Raw genomic sequence first — 16407 nt, 5'->3', positions numbered from 1 at the left:
TACCAGAAAATAGTCACCATAGAGTTTTCTCTCCTTAATTTGTAATTTAAAAAAATTGTGGGACTCTATTTGAGAAAAGTATGTATTTTGATGTTCTTAAATGGTAAGTCTTGTTCAAGTCTGTTCTGAGTTCTTAACCTTCCAATCTCTAGAACTGTTATTGCTGTATTTGAGGTTCTACATCCTTTTCTAAATTTCTCCTTCACCAGGTGATCAAATTGATATACGATATTTCACCAAAATATATCCTGATTTCCTTCATGAGATCTTTGACCCAAGGGCTTTCTGAAAATGAGTTTTGTGTCCAGTTGTTCGTTTCTGGTTTTGTGATACTGTTTTCCTTTTTTTTTTTTTTTTTAAAAATGTTTTATTTATTCATTTGACAGTGAGAGAGGGAACACAAGCAGGGGGAGTGGGAGAGGGAGAAGCAGGCTTCCCGCTGAGCAGGGAGCCTGATGCGGGGCTCGATCCCAGGATGCTGGGATCATGACTGAGCCAAAGGCAGACGCTTAAGGACTGAGCCACTCAGGCACCCCAGAACATGGATTTTCTAATTGTGCACTGCAGGGCCCTATTTTATGTCAGCTACGAGAGTTTTGTTAAATGACATGACTGGATGTGTCCTTTTTTTTTTTTTTTTTTTAGTATTTATTTATTTGACAGAGACAGCAAGAGAGGGAGAGAACACAAGCAGAGGGAAGTGGGAGAAGCAGGCTTCCCACTGAGCAGGGAGCCCAGGACGCTGGGATCATGACCTGAGCCAAAGGCAGACACTTAACGACTGAGCCACCCAGGCGCCCCTGGATGTGCCTTTTTGTTTGTTTGTTTGTTTGTACTTGGGGCACCTGACTGGCTCCATCAGTTGAGCATACAGCTCTTGATCTCTCGGGGTCGTGAGTTTGAGTCTCACGTTGGGGGTAGAGTTTACCTAAAAGAAACTTTTTTTGGGGTTCCTGGGTGGCTCAGTGGGTTAAGCATCTGACCCTTGGCTTTGGCTCAGGTTGTGATCCTCAGGGTCATGGTGTGGAGCCTGCTTGGGATTCTGCCTCTGCCCTTGCCCCCTACCCCCCAATAAAAAAAGAAAGTTTTATTTATAAAAAACAACATGTAAATAACTTATAATATCTATAAAAACTTTTTTTTTTGGGTGGCTCAGTCGTTAAGCGTCTGCCTTTGGCTCAGGTCATGATTCTAGGGTTCTGGGATCGAGCCCCACATCGGGCTCCCTGCTCAGCAGGGAGTCTGCTTCTCCCTTTCCCCCTTTCCCCCTGCTCGTGTTCTCTCTTTCTCAGTCTCTCTCAAATAAATAAATAAAATGTTTAGAAAAAAGTATTTATAAAACTTCTTTTATAAAAGACTTAGTTGAGAGAGACAGCATGGGCAGGGGGAGGGGCAGAGGGAGAAGCAGGCTCCCTGCTGAACAGGGAGCCCCAGGGAACCCGAATCTAGGCTTGATGCCAGGACTCCTGGATCATGACCTCAGCCGAAGGCAGACAGTTCACCAACTGAGCCACCAAAGCTCAGTCCCGAATGCTTTTTTAATATGTTCCCTTCCAAGTGCTTTGTTTCAGATTCTTGGAGGTGTTCTCACTCTTCCTCATGCTTTCCTCGTCTCTAGTTTGTCAGCTCCTGTTGAGCAGGGGTTGTGTTTTCTGCTGGAATCTGTGTGACTTAGCTTGTAGAGATACTTAGTGCTCACGTGTACCTGTATTTGCCTCACCATCCCGGGGTCGTATTTGGTAGTTCTGCAGAGCGTGGAGCATCGCAGGATAATGGAGGTAATAAGATTTCCTTCTGTACCTCTGACCGAGCCCTCGGGCTTCAGGTGCTCAGGGGGCTTCTTTCTCTGCAGCGGGTTGGAGAGAAACCTCTCTCCTCCCCCTTTCTTGTAATTACAGCCCTTTGGGAGCCACAGTACGAGGGGGGCGCGTGCGTGCGCGCGCGCGTGTGTGTGTGTGTCTGTCTGTCTGTGTTCAGTGCGGCCACTCTTTCCTGTGCTTCAAAAGCAAGTCCTGTCCTGAGAACATAGGACCGACCCCCCCCCTCCCCCAAATCTCAGGATTACCACTTCTGGTGTAAACTCCTGGTTGTGTCTGGCACTTGAGCCTCTTTCTGGCAGCTCAGCTTCTTCAAATGTGTTTGTTGGACTTTAACATTTCTAGGTATTTCAAGGGGGGGGGGGATCTATTTTACATCATCCTGTGGTATTCTTTTTTTTTTTTAAGGATTTTATTTATTAGAGACACAGCGAGAGAGGGAACACAAGCAGGGGGCGTGGGAGAGGGAGAAGCAGGCTTCCCGCGGAGCAGGGAACCCAATATGGGGCTCGATCCCAGGACTCTGGGACCATGACCTGAGCTGAAGGCAGACGCTTAATGACTGAGCCACCCAGGCGCCCCAATCCTGTGATATTTTTGAATTATTCCTTGTGTCGAGCTCCTGTACTAGTAACGAGTAGATTTCATCTGCTTCCTCTGACCCTTTGTTTATTATTATTACTTTTTAGATTATTTGAGAGAGCCAGCATGAGCAGGAAGCGGATGCAGGGCTCAATCCTATGACCCTGAAATCATGACCTGAGGCCCCCTGAGATGACCTGAGCTGAAACCAAAAGTTCGCTGCCCAACTGACTGAGTCACCCAGGCACCCCCTTTTGACCCTTTAAATACAGAGTTTCTCTGTAAATGCTTGGCTGGTACATGTCAGTTTGGAGTCATGACGTAATACTAGAGTTTGTTTTTTTTTTTTTTTAAACCGTGGGTTGGTCCCCCAACGTGGGCCACGACTGTGTGTTTTGAGCAGTGGAAAAATGGCTAGTTGTGGCATTATTTAACCTAGACCTCGTTCAGCCTCGGCACGGTGGCCTTGGGAAGACTATGACTGCATGTCCTCACTCAGAGTCAGAGTGTCTCTGAGGTCGGATAGTTGAGTTTCCGGGGACGCCGTGGGAAGCCCAGCTTCAGTTGTGGGCAGAGCAGTCTGACCGAGGCTCTGTTCTCCTGGTGGAATTCGTGCGTCCTGTCAGAGGCTAGGCCTGTTCTTTGTAAGTTTTTGGTCACTCGTTGAATGAGGTGTTTTACTCAAAGTTAAAGAAGTGAATTCATCAGATTTCACTTAAAGAGGCAGCATACGTGTACCTGGTTTGTGGGACCCAAGGCCCTTCCTGTTAGAGGTGGCAGAAGCAGAGCGGATTCTCCTTGTGCTGCGCTAGGCAGGGACACGGGTAAGTGTGAGGCAAGTCTCTGCTGCTGGTTTCCCACTGAAGGCGAGATCTGTAGAGGTTCTCTCATTAGTGTCGACAGCAGGGCAGTCGTGTGTGTGTTGTGGATGGATGGGAGTTTGAAGCCAGAGGGTGAAGGTACTCTGATAGCTGTGTTGTCAAAGACATTTCCTTTTTCTCTCTCAGGACTTTGAGGGAGGGGGCGGGGTTGCGCCTCAGCTCGTCCCGTCTTTGTGTGGTTCCCATGTTACGGGGACAGTGTGTTCATCCTGGTGGCTGTGCGGTCTTGCCCAATGCCTGGCACAGGAATGCACTGAATGAAGGAGGTAACCAAAGCTCCCTGAGCACGGCCCGTGTCAGGAAAACAGGATACTCACAGAGGGCCTGTCAGCTGGTGGTCAAGTGGGCCCTGAGCGTCTGCCTCAGAGTCACCTGTTAGTTTTATTTAGTTAAGGCAGCTATTATTAGGCTATTTCAGAGCTTTTTATTCTATATTGAGAAGGGTCTTAGGGCACAAGTCTTGGAATCTGTTCCCAGACAAGGGTCCAGCCTCACAAGCTAGTGGTTAGTGCGCAGGTGAGGTGACATACCCCTCCCTCTCTGCTGTGTTCCTCCCCCACGATGAACCTAACCTTGGCAGTCCTGTCATTGACCGTGGATTTTCTAATTGCAGGACTCACTCCAACAGCCTGTTAAAACATGGTGGATTACTATGAAGTTCTAGGCGTGCAGAGACATGCCTCAGCCGAGGATATTAAAAAGGCGTAAGTAATTGTATTTATGAAATAACCTGTGCTGTCGTGCACTGGTCCTTGGGTATTGTCACTTTTTATCTATTGAAATGGGCCATGTAATATAACACTCTTTGAATACTGCTGTTTAATTTTACCTTCAGACAGAATAGTTAACAAATTAACTCTTGCCTTCTCAGACCTAGGCCCAGCCTGTCACTTGTCACTGAGGAATAAGAAGGTCACTTGGTTTCCTCTGTTACTTTGCCTTGGGACAGTGGACTCTGCTGGCTGCTTAAAGTAGATCAAACACTGAGGATGTGAAATAATCGCAGAGAACTGACATTGGACTTTAGAATGGAATTGACTTGGCACTCAGCACTCAGAGTGTGGTGCTATAACCTCCTTGGTGTTAGCTGCTTTAAAAAACCCTCGTCATGTGACCCCAGCTTGTCCTGCTAGAACCCATCTGGTCCCTGGTTCGGTTTGTCGGCCTTACCCATGCCTTTGTGACCAGGCCTGGCCCCTGTGCGGGGCAAAGCTGAGCGCGCAGGTGGCACTCAAGGTGAACTGGACCTGTCTGGTTCATTTGACCTTAATGTGTCGAGCAGATGGTGCTGAGTGCAGAGCCGGACACAGGGCTTGATCTCACGACCCTGAGCTCATGATCTGAGCCACAGTCAAGAGTGGTCAGTGTCTGCAGGATGGCTTTGAAGTATGAACTTAGAAAATGCTGTTACCTGTAAATGGAATACGAATTTCTCATTAAGCGTGCAGTCGAATTCTGTCTTAGACTGGATTTAACCTTATTTTTGTTTATTTTATTTAAAAGATTTTATTTATTTGTAAGAGAGCGCACAAGCAGGGGGAGCGGCAGGCAGAGGGAGAAGCAGGCTCCCTCCTGAGCAGGGAGCCCGACGCAGGACTCGATCCCAGGACCTTGAGATCGTGACACGAGGCGAGGGCAGATGCTTAATGGAATGAACCACCCAGGCGCCCTAGCCTTTTTTTTTCAATGAGCAAAACTGCACCCATGGGTGGTGCATGTTCTTAGTCCATTTTGTGGGCTCTAGACTTTGTTCATGCGTAGTGATCAGAAAAACCTTGGAGGAGTAATGGTGTGTGGCTGCCCTCCCTTCCCATTTCTCTTGAGAAACCTAGAGTCTTAACTTTGAATTTCGTGCTGTGTGCTTTCCCTCTCTCAAGTGATACAGCCTGCCTGCCTTGGTGCTTAAGTACTGGTGTGAAGTCAGGCTTCAGTCTCAAGGCCGACAGAGACGTGCCTTACACTTCATGTATTATGCCTTGAGTTAAAAAAAAAAAAAAATTGAGTAGTCTTTTACAAAACCTGTACAAATAAAACGTACCTGGATTCTCCTACGTTACTTTGTTTTCACACCAGCATGCTAGTGCAAATGGACCGTTCTTTCTCCTTGGTCTTTTCCATGGTCTTTCAGGTTTTACCACGAGGATTTTGTAGCACTTGAGGGTTTTTGGTCTGCTTATTGCTTGTTTAGGTCCACAGTGATAGAAAAATACTGTTTCAGTGTTGTAGAGTCCAGTGTTAATCAGATTTTAAGAAGTTCAAGCCAAGGTTTTTTGATGAAAATGCTACAATTAAATTGAACCACAGCAGCCTTATGTCAACAGCTTGTCAGTGGTTAAGAGGACCGCCTGGTTCCTCGTCTGATCTTGATTTGAGGGGCATGCCCCTTCCCTGTTAGTCCCGTCCCCACCCCATAGGCGGTGCTTATGTTAGCTCAGTAGAAGGGAGGATTTTTTTGTGTGTGTGTGTTTAAAAAGCATGTGAAAAAATACATATATATAAAGCCTGTAATTGTTACTGTTAACTGGAGTCTTCAGTGAGCCTTGACTGCAGAACGGGGCGCTCTGAACGGTGCTGGCGGGCCGGGGAGCAGCTCGGTGGGGCCGGATCCCCGTGACCAGGGCTGTCCCCTGCCTCTGTGTGCTGTGCTCTCTCAGCCGCTGACCAGTTCGGCCTGCACGCATTGGTCCTCACACATTTTCACATTCCTGTATCTCTAGAGGTTGGTTTGTATTCCGCTGGGTGGATTTGAGAACTTGTTTCTTTCGTGGTGGGGGAGAGGGAGCTTTTACTGTTGAAATCGCTGTTCGTGTCACGAGCTTAAAGCTCCGCATCCATCTCTCAGCTGCATGATGTCCCACAGCCAGTGGAGTTCTGCACGTGGATGTGACCTCTGCTCTTTGACTCTTTTCAAGGTACCGGAAATTGGCACTCAAGTGGCATCCCGATAAGAACCCTGAGAATAAAGAAGAAGCAGAGAGAAAATTCAAACAAGTAGCTGAGGCGTATGAGGTGTTATCAGATGGTGAGTTGACCTGTCCAGAGCTGGGGCTCTCCCCAGGGCCAGTGGGTTATGGATGTGGCTGGCTGAGGTATTGGGCACCGAGAAAAGAAGTTTCTTATTTTTCTTGTGAAACTTTGAGTCCTATTCCTGGCAGATACTTGAGAGTTAACTTGTGCTGTGGAGCACCCTGACTTCTAGCAGTTCTTTCAGGATGGCTGTTTTATTTTTATTTATTTATTTATTTTTAAAGATTTTTATTTATTTGACAGAGACACAGCGAGAGAGGGAGCACAAGCAGGGGGAGTGGGAAGAGGGAGAGGGAGAAGCAGGCTTTCCGCGGAGCAGGGAGCCCGATGCGGGGCTCGATCCCAGGACCCTGGGATTATGACCTGAGCCGAAGGCAGATGCTCAACGACTGAGCCACCCAGGCGCCCCGGAAAGCATAGGCTTTTGAAAGTCCCACCCATTAGCGTGGTTTCATGAATCAAGCAGAAGGTGGGCTGTTAGCCAGATTCAGTCAGCAGATTCTTGGTGAAGAAAAGAGTGTGGGTCCTGGGCTTGGGAGAGCAGTGTGGAGCTTTGTTAGAAGACTGGGAGTCTGCTGACACCGCCTTGGCAGGGCGCAGCGTTGAATGACCTGGTGTGAGTCAGGGCAGAGGTACCCAGGTAGGGTAGGACTCACTGGCTGCAGGGCGTGGGTGCTCGCCTCAAGTGTGTCCACATGCGGTCAGGGTCACTAGTGAGAGGCTTTTTTTTTTTCTTTAAGCGAGGCATAGTGACAGAGATAGGGAGAATTCAGGCGGGGGAGCAGAGGGAGAAACAGGCTCCCACTGATCAGGGAGCCGGATGTGGGGCTCCATCCCAGCGCCCCGGGATCATGACTGAGCCGAACGCGGACGCTTAACCGACTGAGCCACTCAGGCGCCCCGTGAAGGGCATTTTTTATTTTATTTTATTTATTTTTTTTTTTTTAAAGATTTTATTTATTTGACAGAGAGAGAGATAGCGAGAGCAGGAACACAAGCAGGGGGAGTGGGAGAGCGAGAAGCAGGCTTCCTGCCGAGCAGGGAGCCCGATGTGGGACTCGATCCCAGGACCCTGGGATCATGACCTGAGCCGAAGGCAGACGCTTAACGACTGAGCCACCCAGGCGCCCGGCATTTTTTATTTTAGAGAGAACTCCGTGTAACCATCACTCCCCTTCCACTGCTTAACAATACGTTGAGCATTCTTGTTTTATCTGTTAATACATCTCTTTTACTTTAAAGGAAATCCCAGATCTTTTATTTCACTAGTAACTTGTTACTAGAAAACACATAAACACTGATAATTGCAGTCTTTTTCAAATGTGGCATTTAAGGTCTTAACCTGATAGCGGGTTCTTTCTTTTTTTTTTTTTAAAGATTTTAGTCATCTGAGAGAGCCTGAGAGCAGGGGTGGGGGGGAGGGAGAAGCAGTCTTCCTGCTGAGCAGGGAGCGGGACTCCATCCCTGGACCCTGAAACTACCACCTGAGCTGAAGGCAGACGCTTCCCCAGCTGAGCCACCTAGGCGCCCCTTATACCGGTTTTCTGAACTGGACTGACAGCACCGTGGGACCTCAGTGTCATTATCATGTTTGGTCCTTGTTTGTGTTGATCCAGCACTTCTGGATTTGTGGATTCACAGACCAGGAACATTAGAAAAATGGAGGATTAAACCCAAACTGGTTTTTTTATTTTAGTCAAGTGATTTAAAAAAAAAAAAAAATTCAACTCAAAGTTGATTTTTGTCAGGAAGAGAACCTTTAAATTCTCATAGAGACGCTGTTGTTTCTCATCTCTCCCCTTTTCTGAGGGAGAGTGTTTTTCATGTTCTCTTACGCAGCCTCCAGCCCAGAAGTTACCTTCGCAGGTGTGGTTACCATTCTTACTAGAGCTCTGGTAGTAGAAATGAACTGGCTTTCAGTGGTTTGCTTGTGCATGTTTCCCCATAACCTCTGTTATTTTACCTCACAATTTGGTAAAACTTGATATTTTGGGGGAAAACACGTGTCAAAGGCTGCAGGGTAGTTGTTTGTTCTAGAAGGTAAATAGAGGACAGAGGACAGCAGAGCATCGTCAAGGCTTGGTTGGGCTGTTGCTCTTCCAAGGGGATTACCTGTGGGGTTAGAGTTGGCGCCTCGTCTGGCTTTCCGTACATCGATTCCCTGCCCCACCGAGTCCCCATCCTGTTTCTCCATGCCACAGATCTTATCCCCCGTAGTTGGACTTGGTAGTAAGAAGGTACACATCTAGAATTGGAGTAGTTTTAGAACTTGCAGTGTGATTTTAATGTTTGCATGAGCCACATGCTCTGTGTACAGTAGGCTGAAAGAAATGCTTTAGTGTTTAAACTGCCTACTACTTAAAAATTTTTCCGAGTTTTTAAGGAGATGTACTTGGATTTTCCCTCTTCCCCGTTTTTATTTAAGGGAGGCCAAACTCCTTTAAAGCTAACTGTGAAACCTTGAAAACTGCATTGGTTCCTTGGTTTACAATTTGGAAATACTTAGGTGAATTTTAAGGGGAAAAGAACTTCTTTACTGACTCTATTTTTTAAATTTATAGCCAAAAAACGGGACATCTATGACAGATACGGCAAAGAAGGGTTAAATGGTGGAGGTGGAGGTACGTAAATGTGGATTTTTCTCTTGGCTTGATAGTGAGCAAGGGAGGCCATCTGGCTACGGGAGGTCTTGACAAGGGGTTGGATTTGTCAGTTTTCTTGGACCGGGGTGTGTTTCAGAAACACAGATGCAGCCTGGAAAGGGGCTGGATTGCGGAGGAGGAGGGGAGGTGGACCACATTGAACAGCCTCGTGTTAGACGACGACGGTGTGCGTGGATGTGCTGTTGGTAGATACGGAGTCCATTACGACCCTGCTCTGACACTGGGCTTGTGCTCCCAGATCAGTACCTCATCCTGGGTCAGAATATCCATAGGCCTTAGAGAACAGACGGTACCCACAAACCTGAGGGCCTGTGGCCGGCGGCAGCCCCACATGGGTGCGTGTGTTTGATGAGAAGTGCCCGTGACGGCCCGCGCCTGCTCAGCCCCTGGGCGGGCGTTGGGATATTAGCGCTGCAGACAGCACAGACCCGACCCGGGTGACGAGTGCGAGGGAATGTTTCCTTGCTTCGTGTGCATGACGCTTCACGACAGAAAATGCTTTCCTGTGTGTGGATGGTCGTTGTAGAGATGGTGAGAAAGTGCTAGTGACCACGCCGCTGTGACCTTCAGGAGTGCGAAGCCTGCGCTCGAGTCTCCCCACCAGTCACAGGCTGCGAAAAAAGCCATGGGTGTATGAGCCATTTTTTTTTTTTATTTAGGTCCCAATTTATAGGATGTTTTGTAGATAAGTAACTGCCTCCTAAACGCAAGAATTCAAAAACTAAAAGCTCTATTGTATTACGTAGGTGGAATTCATTTTGACGCTCCGTTTGATTTTGGCTTCACATTCCGTAACCCAGATGAAGTCTTCAGGGAATTTTTTGGTGGAAGGGACCCGTTTTCATTCGACTTTTTCGGTAAGTTCATTGTTCTGTTGGCATGACCATGACTCCGCTGAGATGGGCATCCTTTTCTGTTCCATCACCATGGCACCCTGTTGTTTGGCTTTGTTTAAGCAGCATAGGGGTTCTAAAATCCATTTTTCTTCCTCTCTGGCAGAGGTTTCTGAGTGGACGCTGTGCACATGAAAATAATAAAGGTTTAAACGTATTCATTGTCTTCATTATGTATGGCCCTAATTAACATCTTTTTTTGTCCTCAATTAGACAGTGGTAAGGATGCAGGTGCTGGGAGCTTGAGGGTGCTGCTGGCTTTTGAGCATGGAGTTCTACGTGAATTTTCCCCGAATTGTTCTGGGTACACACTGGGCATTGTAGCAGATGTTGTTCAGAGGACATTGGCTCTGTAAACCTGTGTCTGTTTCTCTAACTGGGGGCATTGTGACTGTTGAGTTCCCAGTGGGTGAAAAGAAAGGACCTCTCTAGAGCAAGGCAGCGCGGGTACTCCTGGCCGAGAGTAGTTTTTGCTAAAGGAGACCGTTCCAGCTGCTGGGTCCTGCAGAATGGATTTTCCCATCAACTGCACCTCTTAGCCCTGACGCCTGGGGCCAGCTTTTCGTGTGTGTCTCCAGGGCAGGTGGGGTGGGGAGTGGGTGTGGCCGCCTGCTGCGAGGGCTCCTTCCCCACGGCTGCGGAGCTGCCCCGGGTGCCGGGAAACTCGGGCGCCGCAGCCGCTTCTGTGTTGGCTCATTGTGGGTTCCCCAGCCTGTGCTTCCATCCTTTGTGGCCTGGAGCCTCGTCAGAGAGCCCGACCACCACCTGCTCCCCTCCAGGGGGACCAGAAGAGATGTTCTGTCTGCACATAACGGGGGAGAAACCAGTGGACCCTTGCGCATCCTAGGCATGAAGAAAAGTAACTTGCTGCCATGTCTGGTAGGTATTGGGGCCTTTTAAATGGTGTGGCCCCTGAGTTTATTTCAGATGGGGATTCAGGGAGATTTTCCTTATTTCTTACTGTGGAATGGCTTGACTTGAAGAGAGTAGCTGATGGAGGGTGGTGGGTAGTAGTATGATATGTATCAGCATAGATTAGCTTTTTCATCCACAGGTGTTACAGTGAGGCTAAGTTAGGGGTGAAGAGGAGATTGGTCTTTCGAAGACTTTAGCTTTAATGCTGCTACCATAGGCAGAGTATGGATCGGGAAGGCTTCCCTTCCCGTTAATATATGAGATACATACATTCATTCTTTATTGATTGGCTTTTGTGTATGTAACAGATCTCACCATAAGAAAATACAAAGAATTTCGTGGTCTTCCCTGTGTTAAAATTTACTTTTGTGTCTCATTACAACCTTTAGCGAACCGCACATGGGTTGTTTTGGGGGAGCAGGGCAGTGTTGGGTGAGTCTCCTGGTGGCCAAGTAAGGATCTTCTGCCACCGAGGGTTTCGGTTCTAGCGCACATCACGGGGTGTGGGGCGGGGGGGTGGCAAAGCAGGCTGACCTCCAAGCCTGAGGCCCAGCATGCTTTATATCTTCATGATTTGTCTTGGGGAAGAGTCCATTAGTGATTGAATTGTAGCCAGATTTTGTTTTCCTTGGGAAAATAGTTTGACAGGCCAAGCTTCCTCAGTAGGAATGATTTTTACTGAGCAGTTCTTTCTAGAGTGAGGAAGGTATAGAGATTATAATTGGGTGTAAATGAGAAAGTGATTACAGTTTTTTACTCACTATAAGCTATTTAAACCTCTTGATTTTCCTATCTTATAAATTGTGAGATATGTGTATATACAGAAATCTTTATGTACACGTGTAGTTCACGGACGTTGTGGACATGCACATTTTGGTGGCAGTTTCTTTTGGACTGTTAAAGAGATAACTAGTCTGCTGTAATTCTAGACTCTGGGCCCTCGGTTTTAGATGCTGAGATGCTCAGATTTAAGAATAGGCATTTCCTTTATGTTTCCCATGATCAGTGTAGCAGTGATACTTCTTCAATCCATTCTTGTAGGTGTTGTAGGTGACTTCCATTTTCAGGCTCTCCGGATTTACACACAGGAAGAGCAGCTTCTCCACGGCTACTACATGTATGAAGTAACGGTACAGCCTGCTGGGGGTATGTGTAGTCTGGATCTTCACGCAGGGCTGGGGCTTTCTAATGTGGCAGTCGTTTCGTTGATGGTAACCAGCATCTGCATTCTTCTTACTCAGCCCTGTTGTGATGTCCGTTTGTAGTAGCACATAATTTTTAGTCTAAATTTTTCACACTTTTTTTTGCCCCCTCTCCTGTTATGCCTTCTAAGAAAAGTAGGTCAAAAATCTAAGACATTCTGAACTGCACTTTGCGAGTATCAGAATATAAAATTCCATGTCTGACTCCCAAAACGAAAGGGGACAAAACTTCAAAGAGCTAGTGAGCGAGCCAGTGGGAAGGATTGAGGTGTGAAGGGTGTTGGACAGACTGTATGCAGATCTATGCCCCAGGACCCATCAGTGAGGACTGTCAGGTGGTGGTAGAGCGCTTGGGCCTGGGGCCTTGCTGATGCCGAAGCCCTGTGACCACAACCCCCCCACCCCCCCGGCAGTCACGTGGATTCCAGAACCTGCTCAGAGCCCGTGGCCCTGAAGTCGAGGGTGCAGGTCATACCTTTGCAGGCACCTGATTTTGTTTAAATCCTTTCCCAAATATTGAGCATGCCAAAATGAGCTCTTGTCCAAATGTGAATTGGAAGGGATTGCATTAATTTGAGTTAGGGTGATCTGTTCATTGTTGACTTTTACAGGACACCATTACTCAACATTCTAAGATGGACAAGTAACTAATATTAGTATCTTGCAGTCATTAGAGGCCCAGCAGGGATAGCGTTTGGAAGAATTGTCTGGGTATAACTTAACATTTTTATTTATTTCTATTCTCATGTTAGAAAGTAAGAGCCAAACTTGAAAACCCATTCAGTTCAGCCCGTTTTCCCTTCATGATGGCATCAGTCCTGTAAGGCTTGTCTATGAAAGACCTTCCATGGCGGCGGACACGGATACGGCCTGTCAGCTTAGGGAAAGCGGGCTTTTTATTTTTTTTAAAGATATTTATTTATTTATTTGACAGAGACACAGCGAGAGAGGGAACACAAGCAGGGGGAGTGGCAGAGGGAGAAGCAGGCTTCCCAATGAGCAGGGAGCCCGATGCGGGGCTCGATCCCAGGACCCTGGGATCATGACCTGAGCCAAAGGCAGACGGTTAACGACTGAGCCACCCAGGCGCCCCAGGGAAAGCGGGCTTTTGGAGGGAAGTGGAGTGTTGTTGAGGAGGGTAATAGCTAACTGTCGAACCAGATCTAAGTTTAATGTAGTGAGCCCATCATTTTGCTCTCCCAGGGTTCGAGGAGGTGGCGAGTGAGGAGTTGGAGCCCGGGTTTGAGGACTCGGCAGAAGACGGCCAGAGTGAAGAGAACAGCGAGGTTTTGGATGTGATATCTAGCGAGGAGCTTGATGTCTATAGTGAAGATGAGCCAAGCGAAGGCTGTAGCCGGGGCCAGGGCGAGCTTCTGAGTGAGGAGCTGGAGTTTGTGTCCAGTGAGGATGAGGCGAGTCCAGGGGACGTGGAGGAGCTCAGCGAGGAGTGTGAGGAGCTGCTGAGTGAGGACAGCGGCCCAGAGCTGGAGGGGCTGCCCGTGGGGCAGTGAGCCGGGGCTGGCCGACGGAATAAAACGTTTGTGCCTTACTGACTAGTGCCTGAGACAGTCCTTGCTCAGACAGCCTAGCCAACCTGGGGGCACCGGAGGGGACAAGGGGTGGAACCCCAGGAGGAAAGGCAGGGCAGCTCCTGCAGGCTGGTGTTCCCGCAGGGCTTAGCTGCCGCTTTCAGGCCCGCTGGGTGTCCTGGGGGGCCCAAAACGGTTCCACAGGCCTGGGGGCTGACAGCAGGAACTGATGCCTCTTGGTCCTGGAAGCCGGGAGTCTGAAACTAGGTCCTGGGAGGGAGCAGCTCTTCCAGGCCTCTGTCGAGCTTCTGGCGGTCTCAGATGGTCCTTGCGTGTAGCTTTCTCTTCCCTGTGTCTGCACATCGTGCTGCTTCTGCGTGTCCCTGTCCAGATTTCCCCCTCCTAGAGACACTACCGTTCCTGGATTCAGACCCACCTTACCGAGCTCATCTTAACTCCGTCCTCAGCAGAGACTCTGTTTCCTTCCGAATTAGGTCACACTCACGGGGCCTGGGGCTTCGGGATTCCACATCATTTTGGAGGGCCACAGTCCATCCTGTAACGTCATTTTCCCTAAAGAGTTGTCTGTATACTTTAGAAGGAGCCAAGTTTGGACGGAGAAAGAAGGGGAAGCCTTGAAGTGAGATGTGCCGAAAGAAACTAGAAGTCAGAGGTCAGAGGCACGGGTGCCCTCCCGAATTCCTTAGGGCATCCTTGCACACGCGTAAGTTGAAAGAAGGCAGGGAATAAGACTTAAAAATCCACGTAGGTAACGGAGCATGTTAGACTGGTTTCCAGCTGTAGTAGCTAAAGACGGTCTCCGTGCACCTTGTATAGCGACCACAGAGCCCGTGGTCCTGATTGGGGGGGGGCAGTATTGCTGCCCCTCTGGCTTCTTGTTCCTCTTGGAGGAGGCTTAGCGCTCTGGTCAGATTCCCTTGGAGAACATACCAGAGTGTGTCGTTCTGGCTCATTTGAGAACTCTTGCTCTTGGACTGTGGAAATAGTCCATTTTCAGTTGAAGGTAGCTGGCGACGCCGGCTGTTCGGTGCGTGAGTTTGTGCCTGCGAGTGATTGAGACTTGGTTCCTATCACTCTGCTCCCTCAGCTGCACCCCGAGCAGGGAGAGGAGAAGGCTGGTTCCTGCAGAAGGTGGTTCGAGAACTGTTTCTGGGCCGGGAGAACAGCAGTGCTGGCCACCCCACCGGGGGCGGGGCACCCCGTAGTGAGGGTCTGCGCGCCGGCTCTGGATCACGCACACGGCCAGGCCCTCTGTGTGCGGTGTCCGTTTTCTGGGGGAAGCCAGTGCCTTGGCTTGTGTTGGTTCTTAGACTCCCAGTGTAGTTGTGGGCCTCGCTTGGGTCAGCTTGCAGAGTCTCTTGTAGGTTTGGCTCCTCCCTCATGTCTTCCACGTGGAACTTTGGAATCTGTAGTTGAGGGGACCACTTCCTTCCTGGGAACCTGGGGAAGATGTGCTGTGGGAGAGCGTAGGGAAGTCGAACAGGCAGCACTCTTTATTTGAAATGCCCGTGCTGCATTCAGATTTTGTTTTGTTCTGTTCCCCGCAGTTTTTCTCTGTGGTTGGGGAGTCCACAGTGTGAGGCCCTGGGGGAAAGAGCAGCTGGTGCCTCCTGCCATTAAAGCCTCTTCTTCCTTGGTTGGGTTTGTTCTTCCTGGAGTGTGTACTTCGGGTTGGTGGGCTAGGAGCAGTACTGATCATGGTGGATTTAGTTTTGTTCCTGTGCTTGCGTTTGCTGTGGGGTTAAAGGAGTTATTTGATCTGTTCCTCCGCATTTGTTTTGTGGTTATCAGATACTGAATTTTGGTATAAAACTTAAGAAAATGTATGGCTTAAAACATCTTTCACAATACTTCTTTTTTCCTTAAGGCTGTTTGTATGTATGCGTGCACGTAAGCATTTGTTACGGTGGGTTTTGTGCTAAATTATTCCACAACATTCAGTTAAATGTACTTTTTGTCCTAAGTTTGACCTTGTTACTTTGGTCTTGATGAGTATCTTGCTGATATCACTGATCCCTTCAAGGATTCGGTTTCCTGTTTTGAGAGACTAGCAGGATCATCTCTGAGGCGGAGAAGGTGTGCTATACATCCAGGGCTCGGCGCCTCAAGCCCTCAGGTGACCGTGTTGGCTTACACTCCAGACCTGTGTCTGTTTCAGGTCGCCTTGGTATCTCCCCTGCCTAAAGATCCTTGCAAAATAAATGATCGAGAATACCGGTTTTATTTTTTGAAATCTGTAGTCCATTTCTCCAGAGAGAAGCAACGTGGTCTATATATATATATATATTTTATTAAGATTTTATTTATTTATTTGACAGACACACAGAGAGAGAGGGAACACAAGCAGTGGGAGTGGGAGAGGGAGAAGCAGGCTTCCTGCGGAGCATGGAGCCCGATGTGGGGCTCGATCCCAGGACCCTGGGATCATGACCTGAGCCGAAGGCAGACGCTTAACGACTGAGCCACCCAGGCGCCCCGCAACGTGGTCTATATTTACATTTCTGTTTCTTACTACATACCCATATCTGAGGAAGTTCACTATAAGGAGTTGGCTCAGTCGATTATGGAGACTTACAAGTTCAAAATTTGCAGAGCTGCCGTCTGGATTGGAGTCCAAAGGCCATCAGTCTGGAAGAGCCAGTGTTGCAGTTGAAAACCCATCAGGCTGGAGGATTCTCTTACTTGGGGGAGGGTGGTCTTTTGTTCTCTTCAGCCCTTCGACGGATTGGATGAGGCCAGCCACTCAGGCTACTGATCTAAATGTTAATCTCATGCAAAACACCCTCAGAGACACACCCGGAATAGTAATTGACCAAGTATCTGAGCACCCTGGGGCCCCTTGAAGTTGCCATGTGAAATTCACCACCACAGGCCCAC

The 16407-nt window shown here is 48.5% G+C and overlaps 1 protein-coding gene across 2 annotated transcripts in view; it reads left to right on the top strand.

The window, feature by feature from the left end:
* The window catches only part of DNAJB6 (DnaJ heat shock protein family (Hsp40) member B6), a 68454-nt gene that overhangs the window by 21125 nt on the left and 30922 nt on the right, over positions 1 to 16407 (top strand). For both annotated transcript variants that reach the window (XM_032394299.1, XM_032394298.1), the window contains exons 2-5: positions 3894 to 3984; positions 6193 to 6302; positions 8869 to 8928; positions 9717 to 9827. In XM_032394299.1, coding sequence (XP_032250190.1) covers positions 3920 to 3984; positions 6193 to 6302; positions 8869 to 8928; positions 9717 to 9827 — 346 coding nt within the window. In that variant the 5' untranslated portion in view covers positions 3894 to 3919. The remainder of the gene's footprint in view (positions 1 to 3893; positions 3985 to 6192; positions 6303 to 8868; positions 8929 to 9716; positions 9828 to 16407) is intronic.

Source organism: Phoca vitulina, unplaced genomic scaffold, assembly GCF_004348235.1.
Source record: "Phoca vitulina isolate PV1807 unplaced genomic scaffold, GSC_HSeal_1.0 scaffold80, whole genome shotgun sequence".
NCBI lineage: Eukaryota > Metazoa > Chordata > Mammalia > Carnivora > Phocidae > Phoca > Phoca vitulina.
This window is presented reverse-complemented; position numbering and strand designations above follow the sequence as displayed.